The sequence below is a fragment of the Manis pentadactyla genome, chromosome 1, assembly GCF_030020395.1.
Source record: "Manis pentadactyla isolate mManPen7 chromosome 1, mManPen7.hap1, whole genome shotgun sequence".
Lineage (NCBI taxonomy): Eukaryota > Metazoa > Chordata > Mammalia > Pholidota > Manidae > Manis > Manis pentadactyla.
The window spans coordinates 225,035,125-225,059,842 of record NC_080019.1 but is presented as its reverse complement, the minus strand read 5'-3'; the positions used below and the strand labels follow the sequence as shown (position 1 = coordinate 225,059,842).

Genomic DNA, 24,718 nt, shown 5'->3' with positions numbered 1-24,718 from the left:
AATAGAAGCATTTATCATGATATAACAATTCTGCAAAGTAGTTTCTCCAATGATTTGCCCGGAAAAATTAGAGGAAGCATTTAAATGTATAATGACACTTTTAATATAACAACTACTGAGCTAATTTTAAACTTACATTTGTAAAGATAAAAATTCTTTTTAAAATCATAAAAATGTAACATTAATAAAGGTATGATTCATGCAAAGTGTCATGTTTCTGAACGAAAATAAATATGGGTAAGGGTGGAAACCAGCAGGTATTGAACATGTAATTCAATACTTTAGAAAATTACAAGTGATTCAGCCTTAGCTTAATTTTTAAGATCATGGAATCCTTTATGCACAACTATCTTAACAGACTGTTTTTCTCAAAAACTGCTTTTCTTCACTTTATTGATACATTTTTCCTACTGGAAACAAATCCTAAAGAACAAAACAATAGAGAGAACTACCAGCAAAACATTTATTTACCAACATGTTGCTCAAGTGTTGAGGAGAGAAATCTGAAGTAATTCGTATCGACTGACTGTATCTTGTAATTACCTCTCACGCCTATAATTCTTAATATCATGAAACCTCTCCCAGGTTTTTAATAAACCACAAACACGACTTTGTACATGATTTCATAAGTTCACAGCCCTTCTGAAGCCTGCTCATGGACTCCATTTTCAAAAGTGGTAATAGAGTCAATTCCAGAAAATGAGTTATTTTCTCATGTATATCCTAGAAATGCCATAAGCCATCTTCTCAAATTCTTCAATATATTTTGTAAGCAAGTCAATGTTACCAGTTAAAAACCACCTAGAATACTAAGGAGCACAAACAAATCTAGCTAACAACATTTTACTACACATTGCATCCTATCTTTTAAGTGTAAGAGTAAAAAGCTCACTACCAAAACTTTCAAGAGCACAACAAATTCTAAACACACAGAGGTGAGATTGCTACTTCAGTGTTCTTGGCAACAGTGAGATGAGCCTATCTATGGTTTAGGATTTGTTTCCATGCTGGATTCTTGAGCTTCTTCTACTTCTGAGAGCTTTTCATCATCTGGAATTACAAAAGAAATGTAAAACCTTAGTCAAACCTGCTTAAATTATGTTTTTAATGAGTAATGAAAACATTTTTATCTTTTATCAGCCAATATATTTAAGCAAAATTGGCAAAATGGCAGCCTGTGACTGTAATCAGCCCACATGTGTGTGTTTAGTGTTTTTTTTGAAATATCTTTGATATATGTGCTTGGTTTTAAAAGTGGTATTTCTGTTATTTATCATTTGAATCAAAATGTAAATTTTATGTGTTAGAATTCACACACACACACACACACACACACACACACACAAAGAAGTCTAGGTCATAGGCTTTTCTTGAAAACAATCAGAAGACCAGATAACAAGAAATTTCCAACTGTGGTATAGTCAATATAAAGAAGTCTGTTCCCCAAAGCAGCCTCCATTCACTGGTTACATAGATGGGCTCTGTGCCTATTGTGTCATTCACTTATCACTGCCTGCCTGAGTTCTGAATTGTTAATTTATAGGAAGAAACTATAATAACCAAGAAAAATTACATATCTATCATCCTTGACTTTCTCTTAATTTAAACCACAGGATATGTACTTAAATCACATATTACTACAAAGTCAGGCTATTCGTGTATGTGCAGAAAGTTAACATGAATACCTTCTAATGTCATCCAGCTATATCTTGTTCTGAAATTGAACAAGAAGGTGTACTCTCTCTTTAAGATGTATACTTTTAGAAGGCATGCCCCTGGATTGTTTAAAAATCTTCATGAACATTCAATTTGAGACTATTTCTACTTACTTTCCAGTGTTTGCTGAAGTTCGTGGATGGTACTAAGAAGAACATGAAACTGTTTCCGTCTCAATTCCAACTGTGTTAACAAGAGAAAAATTACTACAGATTGATCTTTAAACATATACATATCACAAAAGCTAACATATTATGCAAATACCTTATCTTCAACACTTTCTTTAATATGTGAAAGATGCTCTAATTCTTTTCCCAGAGCCTCTAGTTCCCTGAAAAAAATAAAACAGGGTTATATTTTGCTAATGAGGGAACAGAATGCACAATTAATACCTACCTTTTTAGTTACTAAATATTATTTTAAAAATAAAAAAGGGATAAGAAGTTATTAGCACTCCATTATGAGACTTTTAAAGCTAAGTATGATTTCTTAACTTCTAAATATGTACTTATTTTTATTTTAAAGTGTTTATATAATTTTTAAGTATACAAAAACAGATAATATCAAATCCCAGGAATTGATAACTTAGACATTTTTTCCATGTGTACTTCAAGTTGTCTTTGGGGAGGCTGGAGGAAGGTGATAAAAGAAATAAAACACTAGATTAATTTGAAATGTCCTTTAAGCCTTATCCCCAGTCTTCTGTCCTAAGCCTTTGTACTTCCTTGATTCCCTACTTCCTACTCAGGCAATCAGTGTATCATTCTAATCCCTTTTTAATGCACATATTTGTATTTCTAAGTAAATGTGGTATTAGTATATAATATTAGGGGGACTTATAGTTATGATTATGTATTTCAGAAACAGGAATAATTAAAAATTTACGTCTTCTGTTTTTCTTTTCACTGATTGTTTTTGACGTCTGTATTTAAAAAGTGTGTATCTACTCTTTTTAACTGCTATTTAGTATTCTATTATATGAATAGACCATATTCTTTTATCCATTTTTTGTATTGATGCATATACATTTATTTATCTTAGAACTATAGGCAGTAAGATTGAAGGAAAAATCAAATCAAGAGGCATTATAATATGTAATATTGACACTGACCCCTCCTTTGAAACATATTATATATTCCTATAAAAATGAATTCATAGGCTAATATGTAAACATTTATCTGTACAGATTAGTTCATTTCAGAGTCAAGTTCTAAACTTACTTTAATGTCTCATGCCTGTCTGGATGATGCTGGATCACTTTTGCCAAAGCATCATATTCTGAAAGATATAAAATATTTACCAATTTCAGGTTTTTTGAACCAGGATAAGAAAATAAAATTGATGATATCACAGATCTCTCCTAATCATTTCCCTAGTACATAAAGAAATGAAACCATGGAAGGATAGAAAGAATATTGCCAGTTTCAGTTGACTCAACTGTAACTCTAATGATACATGACTTCAAAAGTGTTCCAGGTGAGGACTTCAGTCCCATTCTGTTTCTCCATTTACCTATCTCTGGGAAGACTATAAGAGGCCAGCATAAACATAAGTGAACTTAAGTCATTATTGATCAAGTGGACTGATTCTGAAGAGGATCTTATTCACTGTTTGCTGAGCAAATTAAAGATCAAGGTAAACATATCCTACCATTAATTTCAAATCTTAGACAATAGCAAATTACACTTCTCATTCATTCAAAAGGTAGATTTCAGGAACTTAGAAATGATTTAAAATTCAGGTAATTTGTTTCTGCTCTACTGGGACCTCCAAGATAAGTCATGTTTTGCCTGTTAACCTTTCTTATGGAATGATGGATGGCAGCATTCATTTAAAAGCTTTACTTAATCAACAGAAACACTGTAAAGCATATAAAAATCATTTTAGAATTGATATTAACTATTAAATAAGCTGGTATATCTTGCTGTATATTGGCCACCAGAACTTGACCACATGTATTTTAAACTGAATTCAAAAACCAACTTTCAAAAATAAGGAATTATACCATTATATATTTAGCTTACTAAAAAGTAAAATTCATTGTTTTAGAAATAAGCATATTCAATAAAATTGATTTTTAACTAAAATTCTTTGGATTATAAAATAATACATGCTCAGTGGGAAAAAAAAACAAAAGAAGGAAAAGAAGAATCTAAGCCCTATAAAAACCTACAACCCAAAACAACCATTAACATTTTCTATTTCCTTTTAATTTTTCATACATATGTGATTATTATTAAACATTATATTTTTTAATTTTCCGTTTAAATTATGGGAGGAGCAATGTCTCTGGCACTAAAAATTATTTTGAAATAGTTTTTATGGACAATAAGGACATATCCTAATTTAAAAAGAGATCAGAACAAAAACAGTAAATTTACTTTTATTAGCTATTTAGGCAGCTTATAAATGATTGCTTGCTTTGCACTTAATAAAAACTCTGGTCTTAAGTTCTTTTTGAAAGCAGTTCCATTAAACAAACAACAATCAAAACTCTAAAATTGTGTTTGCTGGTTAATTATAACATTATTTTGACAAAGGGATCTGAATATAGGAAAGAAAATGAATACTCAAGAAATAATTGGATAATAAATATCAGCAAAGAATTTTTTTTCCCCCAGCATAGACTTTCTTCTTCACTATTTTAAAGAATAATATGGTTTTAAAGGATTAAGTTTGGGTCCTAATTCCTTTTTTAGAATTCAGGTTGACTCTAGTTGAAGATGTTACCTCAAAGATTAAAAATTACATGAAAATACTGGTCAGTAATAAAGTATTTGTACACTAAATCTCACAAAACCCTTACCTTGGCGGTTTTTTCGTATTCGTTTTGCTTGAAGAATTTGCTTTTTGCATTCAGCAATTTTTTCATGTGCTCCAGCAATGCTACATTCTATACAAAAAAAGATTTTTTATAATTATAAGAGCATGTATAATCTCCAGACATTTTCAATTTTAAAATGTGTTTCTATTTAAGTTCCATTGCTAATAAAATAAATGCTGGCATTCAAAAATAGCTGTAACACTTACTATTGTATCATATTTGAATACATTTTTGTAGCTAACATTTACTGTGCTCTATTAATACTGTTTTCTTACCACTAATCAAAGAAAAATGTTGCAGATATTGTTTCCTTTTTAGAACATAAAAATTATAGGTAGAAACATAAATTAGTTTTTTTCCTTACCTATTTCTTTGTAAATTTTTTCATAATTTTCCATTTCTCTGAGATTCATATCATATACCAGCAAAGTTTTGCCCATTGAAAATTCACACTGGGACAGTGTGCTCAGCATACGTTGGTACTGGCTGTATCTAATGAAAGAGGGAAAAGGGTATTTTTGTGGCTTGCCAAAATTGAACTAGTACAGTACAGGCATAAATTTGCTGTTTATACCAAGTTCTGAGAGAATCATTTGCTTTATTTAAAATAATTTATAGAGTATCTGGCCCATATGTTTTCTTTTTCCAAATGTGGTATACTTGAATTTATAACTTACTTTAGTTACAAATACAAAGATGGGACTTCTTATCAATATACACTTAATTCAAACAACTGTTTGGATTTGGTTTACAAATATTTTAAAAAATGTTTTAATTAAGATGGTTTGTTATTTTCACAAATCTGTTCTCTCATTTTTCTCATTCTATACAACTATGTGAAAAATTAATTCAAATGTGGAAAAGTTTTCTAAGTGAAAAAATTATTGAATATATATAAACCTGTGCTGCAACTTTTTTATTAGCTTATTAAAAAAGGGGAAAGTTTCACTTAGATGTTTTGTCTTGCTAAAAGTGACTAAAATATTGAGCCTAAATTTAATCTTCATTTCTTCTTAATATTATGCTATCAGCATGTTTTAATAAATACAAAGCAAGCATTTGAAGAGATGTGAAGGCCAGAAAAATCTACTCTGATTAAGCAAGAGTTGACTCCATTGGACATTTAAAGTGAGTGAAAATTTGAAAAAGTAGTAAGACTCTATATGGTGAAAAATCACATCAGGACACTGGTGTAGAAACAACAGTGAAATGAAATACCCATCTTCCTGGGATCCAGAGTTGCACCATTTAATGAAACTTTTCACCAGCAGATTAATTCTCCGATCATCTCCAGCACCATCTCCGTCAATTAGGAGGCGCTTCCGTATGACTTCGTCTGGAGGAAAGAACGTGAGTAAAATGATTGTCTGGCTCTGGTTAACTTCCAGGGACAAATAACCAATATCACTCCTCATTCATTATCCAGAAAAAATTACTGAAATGTAAATGTACTTAATGCCATTGAACTGTACACTTAAAAGGGTTAAAATGGTACATTTTATGTTATGTAAGTTTTATTACAATTTATGTATATTATTGAGTGTCTGTGATGTGTCAGGTCCTGTTCTTGGGGCAGGGGTTATAGCAGGGATCAAACCTGCCCTTACGGAACTGGCATTCCACTGAAGGGTTGCTGAGTGGAAATAATTTCCAGGTACCACCAAAGAAATAAGGCGGTAATTCTTGGAGAACTTGTTTTAGAAAAATCTGTTAAGACAAAAAGAAGTCTAAAGTACTCATGTCTCTGACTAGTGTGAGGTCCTGGGAAAAGGGATAGAGAGAAAAGAAGATTTCAAAGATGGTGTGGCAGACTAAGAGAGAAGGAGAGAGGGAGCAGAAGGATTGGATTTGCTGTTTAGAAAGTGTGATTTAATTATTATATCTGTAATGTTTCTTCCCCTATGAGGACTTTTTTTTTAAACAAGTTTATCTCACTTTTGTTTCAAGGGAAAAAAAAAGAGAAGAAAAAGGAATAGAAAAGACGTGCAGATGATAATGATGAGTAACAAGCAAGGCCCCCAACCTGCCTGCATGGCAGCCATGAGCTAGTGTTCTTGCCAGACAAAATAATGCCAGATCATAACATGAGAAAGGCAAATTGTAGCCACAACAAGATAATTTTCATCTGTCAAACTGGCAAAGATCCAAAGACCTACAATAAAAGTGTTGGGAAGGGTGTTGGGAAACTACACTTATGTGCATTGATGGACTATAAACTGGTAGTTATACTCTTTGTAGGGCAACCAGGCAACAACAAGCGATATTTAAATGCATACACCTTTTTGACTCCGTGATTCCAATTCTTGGAATTCATCGTACAGATACAGGTACACCCGTGCACAAAGACATATGTAAAGGGATATTCTTAACAGTGCTGTTTGTGGAGAAAGATTGCAAAGCTAAACATTCACCAGTAAGAGAATGGTTAAATTATGAAACATTCATATAATGTAATATAATGCAGGCAGAAGTAATAGTGTGAATACTTATACTCTTGCCAAAAAAATCTCCTTAGATATGTTAAGTAAAATGAAAACAAGACAGGTGCAGAGAAACACATTTTTCTGTTGTTTGTGTAGAAAAGGGGGAGGCTTTGTGTGTTTGTATATGTATGTGTGCACACATTGCACATATATATGTTTGTGTATTCAGAGAGTATCTCTGGCAGGATACACAAAAAACAGGTAATAGGGGTTGTTTCTGGTGAGAACTACAGATGGAGAATGAGACAAGATTTAGTTTTCTATATGGCTTTGTCGATTTGTGTTTGTTTTTTACCACATGCATGCACTTTTTAAAAATAAATTTCAAAGTGTGAACAATTCCTGGAGAGCCTGCCTGATGAATCAACAGCAAAATTTTTAAACAATAGTTCCTGTGCGTAGGCAGAGGTATTTTTGAGCGCAGGTGCAGTGGAGATAAACTTTGAAAGGCAGATGGCTCCAGTTTTAAAATGTCTTCTGTGACATCAGATAAACATTTTTAGAACTGGGTTTTGTTCTTAGAGTCATGGTTTTGACAGGCTGCTCAAGCTAAAGACTCTTCAGGTATTTTAAGTTTACACTTTAAATATAAACTACTGTTTTCATTTTTTAACCATGAACAATATTACTTGAGGACACTGAGACAAAACATCATCCTCAAATAAATTAAAATGCAGAAAATGAATAGATTTTTAAAAATTGGAAACACATTAATTTTGTTACAATTAATCACCCAATGGGTGAGCAGTGTGATGTTGGTTTGACGCTGTTCAATTACTTTGCTGGCTCTCTTATTTCTGTTCTCCCAAGGCCCTAAGAAATTCCATCATCCTCCCAGATGCCTGGGTATCCTGCTTTATTGAGGACCCGGGATCTCAAATGTAAATGCCTTCAGGGAGGAGGGAGTAAGGATAGAGAAATTAGAAAGTGAGTACCCCAAGGGGGATGCTGTTTTTCAAGAGATTTTTTAAGTTTGGTGACTAAAAATGTTTCAAACACATTTTATGGTCATTCCAACTGTATATGTGAATGTCCCAATTTAAAAAGTTTTTGAAAAATGTTGAAAACATGGTATAAACCAAATAAAGCTGGCAAAAAGGTTTCATTAAGGCCAGTCCTATGTCTAGTTCATTCTGTTTTCTCCCCAGCCTCTCACACTGTATCTTTAAATTTCTGATGCTCAATAAATATTTTTAAATTGGATTTGTGGTGCTTGCTTGGGACCATCTGCCCTCCAAAGAGTTTTGTCTCCATAAAACACTAACAAGGACAAGCAGGAAGCTATCTTATTTTCAGGTCCACAGCAGAGATTTCTCTTCTTGTACGAAAGGCACATTTGCTCAATGAGCAGATGTGTCCATTAGGTACTAGAATAAGTTCTGAGGATGTGAAATAAACACATGAGCACTTTCACCCTAGCTAGAAAAATCGCACACACACACACACACACACACACACACAAAGGCAGCTGCGATTATTAAATCACACAGGAGGAGAGATTAGGAAGAGAGCTCCCTTTGGCTTGGGGGGAGGCCATCAGAAGTAGAATTTGAGCTGCTGTTTGGACTGAAAAATCATCAACTGAAAAAGCTAAAAGGCATTTTAGTAATTTCTATCAAAATTTCAAATAACATAAACTTTTTGACCAACAATCCTAGATATACCTGCACATACACAATATGACATATCCATCAACAGGGAATTAGTATTGTATAAGCAAGTTTTGGTACAAGAATATGATGGAATACTATGAAACCATAAAAAAACACAAAAGAATGAGGGAAATGTCCATGTACTGATAAAGAGAGATCATTTAGATAATTTGTTAAAAAAGCAAAAACCAAAAAAAGCAAAGTAAACAACAGTATGTACAGCATGTTTCCTTTCATAAAAATGGTAGGGATGAGAAGATATACTCTTATGTGCTTATCTTCACAAATATACCCAGGAATGATACACAAGAAATTAATAGAAAAGGGGTTATCAAGGGAGAGGGGCAGTACAAGTGGGGTAGACGGGAGACAGACTGGAAGATGGGGATATATCTTTTTATGTTATTTGATTTTTGAACCATATGAGTACTAAGAATCTCCTGTTTGCAGATGACAGCTATGATTGTAGTGATGGTATCATAGGTGTCTATATATGCCTGAATGCGTCAGATTGTGCACATTAAATATGTGCAGTTCTCTGTGTATCAGTTATACCTGAATAAAGCTGTTAAGAGAAAAAAGAAAGCAAGCTGAGTCCTTTCTCTTCCCCCCATGCCAGCAGGGAGAAGGCTTAAAGTTAAGCAGAGATGGGGATACAAAGGCTGATGTGGTACATGGTACATTAGAGCATAGGGAGGCAGGATGAGTGAAGACAAATCTTGGGACCCAAGGGCCTAGAGGCAATTAGAGGTCAGATGGTGGGAGTCTGCACTAGTAAACGCCATCCTAGTAGGTCTGGACCTTGCTGGCAGTCCACTGGGAGCTGATAAAGATTCAAGGGCAGGATTTTCTAGGATTAAGCTGAGGGCAGTGTACAAAATGGAATGCAACTGGGATAAGCCAGAAGGCAGGGAGGCTAATAGTTAGGAAGCTATCAAAGCACATGCAGTAGGCGCTAAAATGGCATAAATTCAAGTAGAGATTAGAATCACAGGTCATGGCAGGCAGGTTAGAGCTAAGCAGAGTTTGGTTAGCAAAAGGCAGGGGCAAATGCCAGCAGTGGGTGGCATGAGTAGGAGTGTGGTATGCCCCATCCTGCTAGCATAGGGGACTCTGGTCAAGGCAGACACAGGCCCTTCTGCTTCGGTCTGTCCCTTTTTTGTCTGATAAAAGTGTTCCTTCACAGCCAATCCCTGGGCCAGAAGTAAAAAACTGGGGCCAATGTTCTGGTTGGTCCACGAAGTGTTCATTCTGTATGTTTGTGTGAGACCAAGATTTAAGTTCATCTGTAAAATGGGAATAAAACTCTCTACTTTGTAAGACTGCTGTAGAACTTTACAGACATAAAAGTGTAACAAAGCAGCACAATACCTGTTCATTGCAGGAAAGTAAAAACAAAACAAAAAGTTATTCTTATCTTTGTTAAATTTAATCCACAACTGGTATCATCCTAAAAATGTAAAGAAGTGAGTAAATGTTGAAAGATATATCTATAAATATATCTGTGTACGTAAGTAGTTATGTAGTATGCATTTATACAAAGTTTTGCCCAGTTAAGGTTCTCACAAATTTGCTGTTTCAAGCTTCATATTGCTAGATTGTGATATTTCTAGCTTAATCTGTATAGACAGTTGCTGCCTGGAAAATTCTCTGGGGATGAGATATACTGAAATATACAAAGTACAGCATCAATCCAAAAAGCATCAATCCAAAAGCAACAAAATAAAGCAAAAGGGTGTTTCCATTTTGAAAAGTCTTTTTTTTTAAAAATTCAAGATAGTCTGCTGTCAGTGGTTCCTAACAAGCATGACATGAGCCTTATTATTTTTAATGGTACCTCATCAACTAGCTCTAGATTGAGTACACCTAAAACATGTTTTACTATATATTTGACTTTATAAATTACTATCATGCTTGAAGCTCTCTACATGCAATTTGAATGCTAATATTAATAATTCTGGCGACCCTTGGTCTACCCTATAAAAACAGTACAGATGGCTTAGAAACTATTTTATTAATATTATCAATGGCATTTCTTAGTTGTTGTGATTACTTTCTTACTGACTGTGAGAATCAATAAAGTCTGTTAAAAACCGTTTAAACCAAAATACTTTACAACTCTGCCCCGAGAATAGTGTTTTCCACCTGACTTAGGCTTGTAGGAAGACTTCCTACTGGATTCAGTTATGTGTTGTACCATAAATATACCTACAAAATGTCTGCCATTCAAAAATCACTTTAAAATGAGTTATGACACATGTATGTTGATAAGGAAATATTTACTTGAATTTTAGACCCCTTCCTGTCTTATACGCCAGTCTAGACCTGGAAGAAACATCAAACTGCTTAAGACACAAAATAAGCTTCAAATAGTCCTTTTAAGGAGTTTGGTTTTAATGAGCTATTTCCCATAAACAGAGGCAGGAAGAAATGAACCCTTTAGTCACTATGAGATATACTGAAATATATCTCATAGGCCAACTCTCCATTTCCAAGTCCCTGGTCAGATGACACAGACATGTTAGCTGTGTTCTCATTTTAGCATGGGAAAGGCAATCTCTCATAAGCCCAGACTAACAATCATTTCAAAATCCATAATTGTTATTCCCTCACAGTAGCTATTAGGATGTTGATTACTAAACAAGTTTTCAGAAAATCTTGGAGCAAATTTTAAAAAGGAAAGAGGAAAACAGTTTAGAAGATAATGGTGGGCCAGCTTCCAAAACACTTACTTTTTAGGGATAGGTCAAGGTTTGACAACCAGTGGCAACAGTCTCACTGTTCTGTGACTTCCTCCTAGGCTAAGCTACCATGACATGCGCCTCCCGAACTACCAGACCTCACAACAGTGAGGTCTCATCTGCTTTTAGGACACAGCAATCCTGTGATCTACCAATGAAGATTGGCATTTTCTTTTCTTTAAAGGCAGTTTAGCAAGGAATTCAATAGGCTTGCAAACGGACCACTGGCTTATCTTGGTGTTCCTAAACACTCTGGATCCAAACTGATAACTACAGGAAGGGATAACAATTTAAGGCAGGATTACAGTGGAAAAAAACAGGTAGCTACTAGGGCAATGTATCAAAATTAAAAATATAAATACCCTTTGACCTGTCTCCTGGAATATTATTCCTACGAGTGTGTAAAGACATCTATACAAATACCTCCACTGCAATACTATGTGTAAGAGTAAAAAACTGAAAATAACTAAATATTTAATAGGGGATTATATTTTAAAAAATAATAGAATACTACACACTGATACAGAAGAATGAGGTAGAGCTCCATGATGTATCATTACAGAAGTATCACAAAGAAAAGTGTGACATAAAATTTTATAGTATATATACATACTGTGTATAAAATTTTAAAGTATATATACATACTAGCATACCAATTAGTACACATAAAGTTTGCAACATACTAAGTGCTGTTCTAAATGCTTTTCACATTAGGGAAAAACTTAATCTGCACAATAGCCCTTTTAAGTAGATATTATCCCTATTTATGATGAAGTAATTGAAACTTATTTGCCCAAATTAAATGGCCCAGGAAGGAAGGATTAGAGCTCGGACTCAAACTCAGGAGTCTGGCACCAAGACGGTGCTTTTTCACCTTTTAGAGGTACTTAAAGATCATTCTAGAAGAGTATATAAGAACAGATGATAGTGACTACTTCTTTGGTGAGGGATTAGCAGTGGAAGGTGACAAGGGGAAGGCTTCCTTCCACTTGTTCACTTGATGCATTTCTTCTCAAATTTTCTGACCTGTATTACTTTTCTTTTTAAAAGTATCAACAGTGGTTCTCTTGATAGTGAGCTTATCAATCATTTGAGGCTTTTTCTTTATTTTTTTCTGTATTAAAAATTCTAGTCAACCTTTTTTTTAATCTATTGTGTGTTTACAAGAAGAAAGAAAGCTGGCTTGACCTGACCTAGTAAGAGCAAAGACTAAAGCACTGTAAAAGCACTTGCCACTGCTCACGAGTGAGTAAGCTGAATTATGTACATCTCATTGTGTTAGATTACTTATGGTACAGTAACATCTAGCTCCCCCTTTCAAGAAGCTTAAAATCATTAAAAAAATGTTTAAGACAAACGATATTGAGAAGTCACAAAAAAGTCAGGTGGAAAGAACAATAAGATGGTTTGGTTCCTCCATGTAATATTGATCCCTTATGAGATACTTTGGTCCAATCTGAATAAATTGTTGATGCCAAAGTAAACTACTTAAACCAAAATCAAGTTAAAAATTAAAGAAAAGCAAAAGAGTAGTGTTTAGGTGCTTTGTTTTTCCCTTGATTTATTTAGATGTTTAGATTATGGTGCTAACAAAATCAAGGTTGAAATTCCAATCCTGCTTTGAGAAACCATTTCTCTTTATCAAAGAAACAATTATTTAATAGTTGAACAGCATCAGTAACCCTTGTGCTGAGGCCACAGATGAGGGAACAAAGTGGGTGAATCCACTGGCGCTAGTGAAAAAAGAAAAGGCTAAACACCGTGCTCACAAATGTCTAACATTGGATCAGGAATTGAAATGGGAGTAACAGCAACAGCAGACATGTATATGGTGTTTATATACTCGTTTTGATGACCATAAACCTTGTCTGTTTCCTTTACTCTGCAAAGTGTCTGGGTTTGGACAATAAATTAAATGATCACTCAACTTTGAAGTGCTTTACATTATTACTACACTTCATCCTTGAAAAAAACCTTTTAAAGTGTGTATTATTATCTTCCTTTTACAGATTAGTGTTACATCTGCAGTCATAGGAAAATACACACAATTGCGTTATTAGAAAGTCATAGTGCAGTTCTATTACTCTGTCTTGCTGTTCATAGGCATACTAAAAATCATTATTTCTACTTTTAACAAGCATATATCCATACATTACACTAATTAAAAAAAATATATACACACACACACAATGGAATACTACTCAGTCATAAAAAAGAAGGAACTCTTGCTATTTCTAACAACATGGATGGACCCTGAAGGTATTATTCTAAGTGAAATATTTCAGACAGAGAAATACAGATACCACATGATCTCACTCATGTGGAATCAAAAAACCCCACAAATGAACAAAATCATAGATATAGTGAACAGATGAGTGGTTATCAGAAGGGGGTAGAGGAGTGGGCAAAATGGGTGAAGGGGGTCAGCTGTATGGTAATGGATGGTAAGTAGACTTATTGTGGTGATCATTTTGTAATATATATAAATACCCAATTATTATGTTGTACACCTGAAAGTAATATACTATTATATACAAATTTTACCTAAATTAAAAAAGAAACTGTTAAAACCAACAAGCTTTATTAAGTGGAATGTACATCATATCCCACCCCCCACCCCCGCTTCTCATCTGCCATCTGTTGCTTTGCCATATCCACATGTCTACCTAACGTTCTCTGTGCTGCAAAAAGCACTTCTGCAATGATTTCTATCGGGGTACTAACAGTTTAACACCATTTAAATTAACACATACAAAATGCAAACTGTGAGCATAGTTTAACATCTAAACAGCATAGTGACAACATCTAAACTGTTTTTCAGTTAGCCAAAATGTGGGGGTAACAACAAGAGAGGAGAGAGAATAGCTTTGCCAACAACTAGTTATGTGACAGTCCGCCACTAACACCGCAGGAATTCCATTTTCCATCTATAAAATGATAGGTCAGTGATGGTATCTACACTTCAGTATCTCTAGATAACAACAGTGCTTTTCTCCTTCCCTCTGAGGAGGACAGTTTCTCAAATTAACCAATGTGTCCTTGTCCTTGAGCAGGAAATAGAGCTTCTCTTCCAAGAAGTCTAATTGGGAATGCAAACTCATATGTAAGGGTTGTAAGAGGGTACTGTACCTTACCAGGCACCTCACATCCTTAAGAGGGTACTGGCCCTCCTCTAAGCTTCAGAGACAGGTATTGGTCCTCCTCCAAGAACTCTTCATGACAATGGAGATGCCAAGGGCATCGGCTTGTCAGTCTTTTCCACTGCCACCATCCTAATCCAAACCCACCCATCTCTCCCTTGGAATACTTCTTGTTGCCTCCCTGCTTCCATTCTTGCCTTCCTAGAATCCATTGTTTACAGAGGATTGCTTGAAGAAGTTAGTTTGTCCTCTCCTCTATGGTCTAGATATTCTTAAACAGGCAAAAAACCTTGCTCTGAATTAAGACAGACCAGTAGAGCTATTCACCTAAACCACATGGTCTGAGGGCTTAGAATTTCTAAATTGTGATTTAGCTTCTTTGATCCAGTAAGGGACCTGCTAAGCAACAGCCCGATGACCCTCCATGCTGAAAACAGGCTATGGACATGACACTGGCTTTTCTTTATGGGGATAAATAATCTTATCTGTGAAGAGAAGCTTTTCCTCTGGTGTTTACATCTGAAAAAGCTGCTTGTCTTGTCTTTCTAATGTTGCCTTCTCAGCACAGAATGGACCAGGTCCTGCCTCTTTGGTATGGACTCCTGGAGAAACAAGAGTCACTTTCTTAATTAATATTCCAGACTTTATCCCTTGCATTTTGAGGATCACCCACTTGTAACTTTTTGTTTTTCCTAGTCTTGATCTAATTTTTGCCCTGTATCTGCTTTGGTTTGTTCTTTGTTTTCTTATCATGGTGAGCTGCCTTAAGTATGTTTTGGAATATGCCATATAAATAAATTAAGTATTGAGGGCTACAGCTGCAATATGCATAATGGCTAATAGGTTAATGATCAACTGGTTCTAGAAAAGAGGAGGGGGGATAATCTGAGGTAGGTGTTGAAGAACAAATAGGTGGTCATCTGGCAGAAAATGCAGGGAGGGGCAATCTGTGCAGAGAAAGGGAGGAAGAAGGCACAGTCTTCATCAAAGGAAGGCTGAGACGAGACAAGTAAACCAACTCTTACATTTAATAGTATTTACTGAACATTACTATCGTTGGACTCAGTGCAAAGCACTTTACTACTTTTATTGCATTTAACCCTGAAAATGACCCTATGAGGTAGATTTTATTATTATTCCCATTAGAAAGAATGAAACTGAGGCTCAAAGAGGTTAACCTGCACAAGGTCAGACAGCTTGTGAAACTGGCAAGGGGTTGGGGAGGAGGGATTCTTATGGCCTCTAAAAGGTGTGGGGGGCACTTGACTGCAGTATATTTACTAGAACTCATTTTCCTTCTCCATCTCCCATTTAACAAACCCTCTCTCTCCTTTGAAGTTCTCTACCTCAATAAATAGAAAAGTAGCACCAATAAGCACCGAGTCACCGATCAGACCTGGGATAATCCTCAGCCCTTCCCTTCCCATCCACTCAATCACTGAAGTCCTGACATTCTGCTCATCCATTTCCCTTCCCCGCTAGCTCCTCTGCCATCTGCCTCTCTGCATTCCCTCCTGGCCCGAGCCCCCTCATCTCTCACGAGGACTGCTGCAGCTTAGAGACAATGCATAGTGGTGAAGCAAGAACTCTGGAGTCAACCTGGTTTTGAGTTCAGGCTGACTTATTACCTGTACAACCTTGCGCAAGTTAACCTCTGTGTCCCAGTTTCATCTGAAAAGTGGGATAATTAGAGCACTGTTTGACATACGATAAATACTATGTAAATGTCAGAAAGGAAAGAGTAATACCAAACTCACTTTCCCTTCTCCCCATTCTTCAGAGTAGGGGGTTGTTCTTTAATGCAAATCTGATCACACCAATGGGACACGTTTAATTGTGTCTCATTTTGCTCAGAAATCTCTGGTTTATAACTTTATAAATTCTAGCCAAAGTTTTCCATTTTTGAGTTCCTCCGGCACTTTGGGGCCTTTATACAAGTGGTTCCCCACCTGGAATACCAGTTCAACTACATCTATTTAGTCTTCAAAAATGGGATTAAAGTTAACTTTTCCAGGAAAGCTTTCTGATTTCTGAGAACGGATAAGCAATTTGTTACATGCTTCTAGGACAGTTCCCAACGTTGTACTTCCCCTGTGGTAACACATGCCATGAAAAATATATACCCAATTTCTCTTGCACACGAGTCACTGACCTTAGAGGGGGGAAAGGGCTTGTCTTTTGGCTCTGGGCTGTAATCCTAAAGCCTAGCCCAGGGAGAGTAAGTATCTACTGAAAATAAATAAAATTGGAATGAAGCGAAGTTAAATTCCCATGAAGTTCCGGGACCTTGAAGAGTCTGCCACCTCACTATTCCATATTGCATCCGCAAACGTGGGCCTATTACTCTTCTTCCCATTGCCTGCCCCTTAATTTGAAGACGCTCTCTGTCCCCAACTTTTAGAAGTGGTCTGTCTCTTCACAGGCATCTACGCTACTGGTCACCCCCTCTTCAAAACAGACCCAACGCCCCTAGATCCCTCCTTACCAGAGGTCAAAGCACCCTCTCCAAGACATACACACAAACACATCTTTTGCTGTCCTGATCTACCCTAGGCAGCCCCATCCCTTATACTGGCTCTCATAAATCCCCTATGCACACTCCCTGTTCGTACTCAATAGCCCGTACATCTGTTCTTTCTAGATACTGTTCCCAGCTCCCTCCCCCTACCCCCAACGCGGGGCTGGTTCTCGGGCCTCATTGGGCTCAACCCACTGTCCGGGGGCCCTTTCCAGTCTATCCAGAGGACTCCTCCAGGTGTCACCCTCTGTACGCTACCGCCGCTAGTTCTCTGGCCGTGGAACCTCCCTTCCTCCCGGCTCGGCCCCAAGCCCCTGGCCCATCGCTGGAGTTCCCACTCCCAGTCTTAACACAGGCCCCCCGGATCCGCGGCTCCAGGGCTCCACCACTGCCTCTTCTTGGCTGCTCCTCGGACCCCACCATCCCCACCCAAGTGCTCGGTCACCACACACTCCCACAGCCTGGAGCCCTTCCGGGTACCACCCGCTCACGCCCCGCTTGCAGGCTTCTCGGCCCCCTCGCGTGCCCCAGCCCCCGATGACCTCTTGCACATGCTGCCTAGGCTCGGCGCGGCCTCCGGAGAGCGGGCCGAGCAGATCGCTGGGCTCCGGGGAGAGGCCGAGGGGCTCGGGGGAGGCGGCCGGGAGAGCCCGGGTCTCCCGGAAGCGGCCGGGGAGGCCTAGGGGCTGCGGGGAGCGGGCCGGGGTGGCGGCGACCGGGTCTCACCGTCAGTCACGGCTCCCATGGCGTGCGCGGCGGCGGCGGCGGCGCAAGCTGAGGCGGCGGTTGGCGGCGGCGGAGGTCAAACTCCCACAATGCAGCCGGGTAAACAGCCATGGAGGAGGAGGCGGCGGCGCCCGCGGCCGCCCGCTCCGACGCCTGAGCCGCGCCGCGCCGCGCCGCCGCCGCCGCCGCGGGACCCACGCTCCCCGCGCTCCCCGCACTTCCCGGGGGCGGCCGCGGCCGGCGCGCGTGGGGGCGAAGCCAGGCGGGCAGCGGCGACCCGGCCGCGGCCCCGGCCGCCCTCCCGCCGCCCCCGCCCGGCCCACGCCCAGAGGCCGCCGCCGGCCGCCAGGTGAGCTCGCCCGGCTGCCGCCAGGGCAGGGGGCCGCGGGCCGGCCGGGGGCCGGGCCCTCGCCTCCGCGGGGAAGGGGACCGCGGCCCCAGGAACCCGTCCCGGCCGCCGCAGCAGGGGGCGGTGGGCTCGCTGCCCTGGGGGTGGGGGCGCCTGGAGCCGGCCGGGCCCGGGAGACGCGGGACTAGGGCGCCGAGGGGGCGCGGCGCGGGGGTCCCCGCGGAGTTGGCGCCCACGCGCGCCTGGGGGGTCCCGAGCGCCGGCACTAGCGCCGGGTGCGGCCGGCGGGCCAGAAAGGCTCCGGGTTCCAGGTCGCGCGGTTCCGGCCCCGGAGGCACCCTCACTTCTCGCCTGGGTTCTGGCGGGTGCCGGGAAGGGGGGTTGAGAAACTTGTCGGTCTCCGGCAGACGTCGCGGACTGACGGGGCGCATTGTGCCCGTCGTCCCCACCGGGCGCCGGAGTCCTGTCGGTCCTTGGGATGGGGTGCTTTTATTTATTTATTTTTGTCTTTGATTAAAAAAAAAAAATGTCTATGTGACTGTCCCCATCTTAAGGGGAAGTTGAAAGTGAAGGGGGAGGGGGTGCTTAATGAGAAACGTTGCCTGTGTGTAGAAGTTACACATTTCCGGGGCACACTGTAGATTATATTGGCATCTCTTCCCAAAAGTCACTTTGATTCAACTTCGGTGAGTTAGTCGTAAATGGCACCGTTTAGGTAGTGAGAGGCGAGAGGAAACCAGGACAGTGGAGCTGATTGGATCTCCAGTGCGATGGATGATTTCAGTTCACTGCAAGAAGAGTGTCTGCGTTTTGAACCCAGGTTTGATATTTTACTGAGCATTGAAATTATTTTCCAATTTTTCAACCCTCCCTCCCCTCCTCCAAATCATATCCGGGGTGAAGCAATTATGTAGGATGGCATTTGGTTATTTCAATGTCCTTACCGAAGTTGGGTTCATTCTCCCTGCTTTCTCTCAGTTCTTTCCAAGAGGAAGAATTATAAATGTAAATATATGACAATGAAGTGTGTTTAACCTTTAGCTAGAAATCAGTATATGTAAAATTTAATTCACTTATATGAGGTCGAAACTTCAATAATGCTCTCCAACACTGCTTTCAAGAATTAGCGCCTTTGACTTTTTGGCACAAAGGTTAAATATTTTTTTTCCCCTAAACTTTGAATGAAGATTCTCAGGTACAACCTGCCTTCCCCCCAGGGTATGAAACCTCCGCGCCTTTGAAGTAATATTGGTCTAAACGCTGGCTGTGCTGGGGTATCAGGCCCTGTTCATTTTCTTGGTTTTAGAAGGAGAGAAGATACTGTAACCAAAACAATTACTTTAAATCTTTAATACTACAAACTGTGAATTGAATGTGCAAATTGGTTATCTCTCTATCCCAAGTGGCATTTTGGTGGGGATTTTTGTCTAAAAGGTAATTGTCAAGTTACATTCTTTTTAAGATACTTTTTACTTCGTTTTACTATGTACTGATTTTGAAACAGCATGTGGTGATTTAAAACAATGTTTAGTGTTTATAGGAAAGTAAGATTGCCCCTTCTAACTGTTAAATTTTCATGAGACTTTCTCTATCAGTTATTCCTAGATTACAGCCCACTTTTATAAGTTCATTTTGTAACTTAAATTTTGTTGGACAATGCAAGAAATTTTTTAAGGTAATAATACCAAGGGAGATTGGAAAGACTGTAAAGTTTGAGATATACCTGCAAGTAAATATTCCTGAAACTTCTTGATTTAAGTCATGGGAAACACATGAGAACTTTGAGCCTTTATGAACTTAAAAAAATCTGCTTTGTCAGCTACATAATTTAACTCGCGATCACATTGACACATCTATGTGTTGAGCATTTAAGAATTCTTTTAATTGGCTTCCTTTCATATCTATAGTGAAAGAATATCTTATTAATAAGTTTTAGAAATGGCCTTTTTTCATATAATCAATTATATATTAACCCATTCATGAATGTTGAAATAGGAAGGACTCAAGCTCTAAGCTATAATATTGTTTCTTTCTTTTCTAGGGACACCTCTCTGGGCAGAAAGAAGTAGCAAATTTTAAACTATAACAAAACTGATTTGGACTTTGAATTTATATGACTTTAGATTTGCTGATTTGCTCAAGTTCTTAGATTCCTGGATCCTTTGAGAGTATGAGAGTCTAGTTAAGGAAGTACATTTGAGTATTTCTTTAATATTAACCTTCAGAAACTGTAAAGGATGATGAGAGAGCTGTCTATATGGTCTTCTCTCTGGTCCTGTGAAATGACGTAGGCATTTCTGCAGTATGCTTTTAGAGCAAGGGTTTTCCTTGTTATGGACCTCCAGGGGTCTATAAATGGGCTTTGAGAGATTCCTGAACCCTCTTTACTTGTGACAAAAACTTTTTGTGGATGTGTACTTTTCTGGGGAGAGGGTCTATAGTTGTTATTTAAAAAGGTCCTAGGCTCCAAACAGAGGCACACATTTTAATTAAACAAATGAGTTAGAATAATTCTTATTCTAGAATTAATAGGGAGTTAGAGTAATTCTTGAAAGAAAAAAAGTAAGAGGTGCATCTTTGTGCTTAGCACTTGATTTTCAAGTTGTCTTTAGCCATAGGCATAAGTGAATGGGCATGTGTTCCAGTATGTTCTGATGTCATGTGGTCTTAGAGGTGCAAAAGCTCTTCCATTTTGTTCCCATGGCAAAACATTGCCTGCTAGTTGATAAGCCATACACACACATAAAAGGCTTGGCATGCTAGTCCTGGGTGCACTATGACTGTTTTAAGATTTTATTTGAGAATTTAGGCCAGATAGATTGATGGAGGATAAGCGGAGTCTTGAGAATGACAACCAGCCTGTAGAGCAAATGGTTCATTGAGCTTCATTGTCTTATTTATTGCTCTCCAGCAAATTTGAAATTTGACTGGGAAGTATTTATTCTAAGAAAATGTGTTTGTTCCTTGGCTAGACAGCAGAGATTGATGAGAAAAACACAATTTTTGAGTCAAAACACATTTAAGTTCAAATCTGAAATCTTTTATTCACTGTAGCTACTTAATCTGCCTGATGGTCAGTTCCTCATCTGGATAAAGCATACCTAGTAAAGGTGTTAGGAGGCTAGCCTGAAGTTGCCTTTACAAAACCCTGAGCCATTCATTTGGCCCAGAGGAAGGACTTGCAAGCTAGATGTGGGTCACCATCAATAAACATCTGAGTGTAATGTGCATTATTTTCAAATAAGTATGGTGGAAAATATTAATGAGACTCTTTTTTAAAATCAGGTTTTCAAAAATGAGTTAGGATCAAGCAGTCTTTATATTGTAGACACTTAGGGGGAAATTGAAGGAAAATGGTGATGCAGTTGGCAGGTGGAGGACATGGATGCTGGGCAGAAGGAAACAATAGCTGCCCACCAGCATCATTAGCTCTCCATTTGGGTAAGATTCCATTTAACTTTTGCTCTTTACTTATAATTGAAATGAAAAATCTTAATCTAAATTTTAAAATTGTACATGTAGTTTTTAGTGCATTGCCTTTAAAAATGTTTGCTTATCCCTCTCCTTTTTGGGACTCTCACAGGTACTCCAGGGATTTTATTAGTGTCTAATTCTGACATCTTTAAAATGTTTGCACAATTGGGTACCTGCATTGATTTTTCTCAACAGGAAAAAGAATCTGGAGGGAATGAATTTTATCTTCCTTTCTTTAAACATTGAAGAAAGAGAGGATATTTTGAGTAAAAGAGTGATTCATGAATAAAATACTTAAAATGCTCATGGCCATAAAATAAACTTGCTTCCAGTGTTTCCATTGCCTTTCCATTTTCCTGTCATTTGTTCATGGTGAGCTTTCATGCCTTCTGCTTTCAAGTGGAGTAGTGGTTGTGAATTCAAGCTTTAGACTCCTAGGCTTAGCCAACATGTTGACTCCCATTTCCTGAGCTTTCTGGCTCTGTTCACTTTGAGCCAGTCAGCCTCTCTGAATCTGGAGGAGATGATTATTAAGTAAGATAATAAAAGAAAAAAGCTTTGCTCAGTCCTAGGCTCCTAGTAAATGCTCAAAGGTGGTAGCCATTTTGAGGATGGTTTCAGCCTCGTCTTTAGAAGGAAATAGCTAATAAGTTCTTTCAAAGAGAAAACCTTTTATCATATTCATTCCCATATACACCTTCTGGGACCATCCTACTTTCAACTTGGAAAAGCCTTTCACATTTTTCTGATTACTGTGGGCAGATACATCAGCATCTATAGGACCTATTAGACCTGTCCACTGTTGTTAACACTGGGGGTTGGGGGGCATTGCATTCTCTCTCTGTTAGTCTGGCAGGTTTTATCTGAATCCTGGGTATGTCGGGTCAGACAAGCATGCACAGATTTGGAGCTGTGAGCCATTCAAAAATGATATTTTATGGCCTAGAACAGAGGTCTACAAACTTTCTGTAAAGGTCAAGATACTAAATATTGTCAACTTTTCTGCCCACCCGGGCCTCTGTCACACCTATTGACCTCTGTGTATCTAGAAAGCAGCCGTAGGCATAAGTGAATGGGCATGTGTTCCAATAAAACTCTGCGGACACAGACGTTTGAATTTCATATAATTTTGATATGCCATGAAATAGGTTTTTACTATTTTACCATTTAAAAATGTAAAAGCTGATCTAGACTCATGATGTGAACAGGCAGCAGCTGAATTTGCCCCGTAGGCCATAGTTGGCTGAGCTCTTGCCTAGAAGAAGTTAGACCTGTACGTCCTATAGGTTTATTGCGTCACTAAGCCTCCCCTCCGTCCCCTTCAACCCCGCCACCTTTTGCCACCTCAAGTATTCCATGGTTTTGGTATTGCAGCATAATCTAAGGCCCCCATCTTCTCCCATTAGGATGAAACTCCAGTAGGTTAAGTTGTTATTAGTTACGGCGTGTGGCCTTCACTTCTCATTGTATGCATTAATGCTGTATCACCAATAAACTGAATGTATTGCTGAAAATGTTCTCACCTTGCCCAGTTTTCTTAAAGAGCTTGATAATTGAACCCTGTCCTGTGTGATTGTTTTGAAGGGAATCAGTGCCTTTCCAACTGTCTTTGCTTCAAGTTACTGTTACCCTCCCTTTGCCCTGGAGGGAAAGTAATTGACATGAGGCCCTCAGGCTGCTAACTAGACACTCTTACCTTCAGGAAACCTGTACGTGGTCTCCCCCCGACTCTCTATCTGTGTGATGTTTGGTTAGATAATGCACACAAAGATTCCTCTTGTGCTCTAACCCCTGGAGATCAGCTCCAGGATTGGCGTGTACAGAGCACATAGATGTATATGTCTGTGTGTAATTTCATCCGGCCATCCTGAAGCTCCGAGGGTTGCTGCTTTTCGTTTCTCCTCTTCTGTTTCTCTTGCCCCTTTTCTCTCGGCCATTGTGTGGGATGCAGATTTGGTGACTTGGTAATAGCTGTAACTGATTGGGTTATTTTTTGCCTCCCTTCTTGCCCTTCAACATCCCCTCCTCATTTGCTTGTTTTGAATTAAGTATGTTCTCTTTGGAGTTTGACTTTTTGAAACATTATGCTGAAAAACCACTAGAAGTTATTGGGTATTTTAGAATTGTTCTGCCAACAAATGTAAACATATTTTAGATATTTAGAGATAAAGTGCAGTTTTTAAATTTCTGCCATTTTTATCTGTATTATTAGAGATGTTGAACATGTTATTATGCTTAATATTTAAGGGTTTCCTTTTTAAAAAGGTAAATTTGGTACTTGTTTCCTGGATGATACTTTGAGCAATATGAATCCAAAGCCATAAAAAAAAAATGGAAAGCCAACATCTAGGAATTATCTCAAACAATTGGTCAAGTGTGAGTAGGTGTGCAAACCAGAGTATTCACTGTCCCATTTTTTGTTATAGCAAAACAAAGTAATCTAAATGACTGTTAATAAAGGATTGATTGAGTCAGGCCCTTTACATGGAATGAAATTCTGTGCGGTCTAAAAAGGATGATGCAGATTGGTATTTATTGACATGGAATGGTGTTTAGAAAAGAGGATAGCATGAGAATATGTCCATGTGATTTTCAAGGTTGACCAACCCCCAGTGTATAGAAACCCAAAAAAAAAGTGTCTGAAAGGATTTACACCAAATAATATAGGAACTTGTTATTACTAGATATAAGATTGTCAGTCATCTTTTTGTTTGTTTCCTCATTTTTTTTTTCATCTACTATTGCTTCTTTTGTAATCTGGGAAAAATAATCAACCTATTAAAGAATAAACATAGTAATTGAAAATATTTCCTACTTATGCTAATTAAACCTTTATTTCTGAGATGATTAATTCCCTTCATATTCTGTATTGCTCTGAATGAGAAGTAAAATACACTTTTCATATACCTTAAAAATGTTTTCTGTATTTCTAATAAGCACAAATATTTTCCAGACTTCCAACAGGAAAGATAAAATTCCGTACAGGACTAAATAACAGTTTCAGAGGAAACTCACTGAAAACACAAATATACACACACATTTACATTGATAAAGATAGTATGTTGTGCTTCACTTATTGATGAGAAGGATTTCCC

The 24,718-nt window shown here is 38.3% G+C and overlaps 2 protein-coding genes across 2 annotated transcripts in view; one reads left to right on the top strand and one right to left on the bottom strand.

The window, feature by feature from the left end:
- Nucleotides 1-79: 79 nt before the first annotated feature.
- THOC7 (THO complex subunit 7) lies at nt 80-17,952 on the bottom strand. Its single transcript, XM_036878401.2, has 8 exons — nt 17,801-17,952; nt 5,759-5,876; nt 4,905-5,032; nt 4,523-4,609; nt 2,937-2,994; nt 1,981-2,047; nt 1,830-1,899; nt 80-1,050 (listed from the first exon to the last, which is right to left on the bottom strand). The coding sequence occupies exons 1-8, from the start codon at nt 17,817-17,819 to the stop codon at nt 983-985; spliced, it is 615 nt and encodes a 204-aa protein (XP_036734296.1). The 5' UTR covers nt 17,820-17,952; the 3' UTR covers nt 80-982.
- Nucleotides 17,953-18,024: 72 nt separating this feature from the next.
- ATXN7 (ataxin 7) overlaps nt 18,025-24,718 on the top strand; it is a 122,182-nt gene continuing 115,488 nt past the window's right edge. Inside the window, exon 1 of the mRNA XM_036878396.2 lies at nt 18,025-18,149. The gene's annotated coding sequence lies outside the window, so the exon portion shown is untranslated. The remainder of the gene's footprint in view (nt 18,150-24,718) is intronic.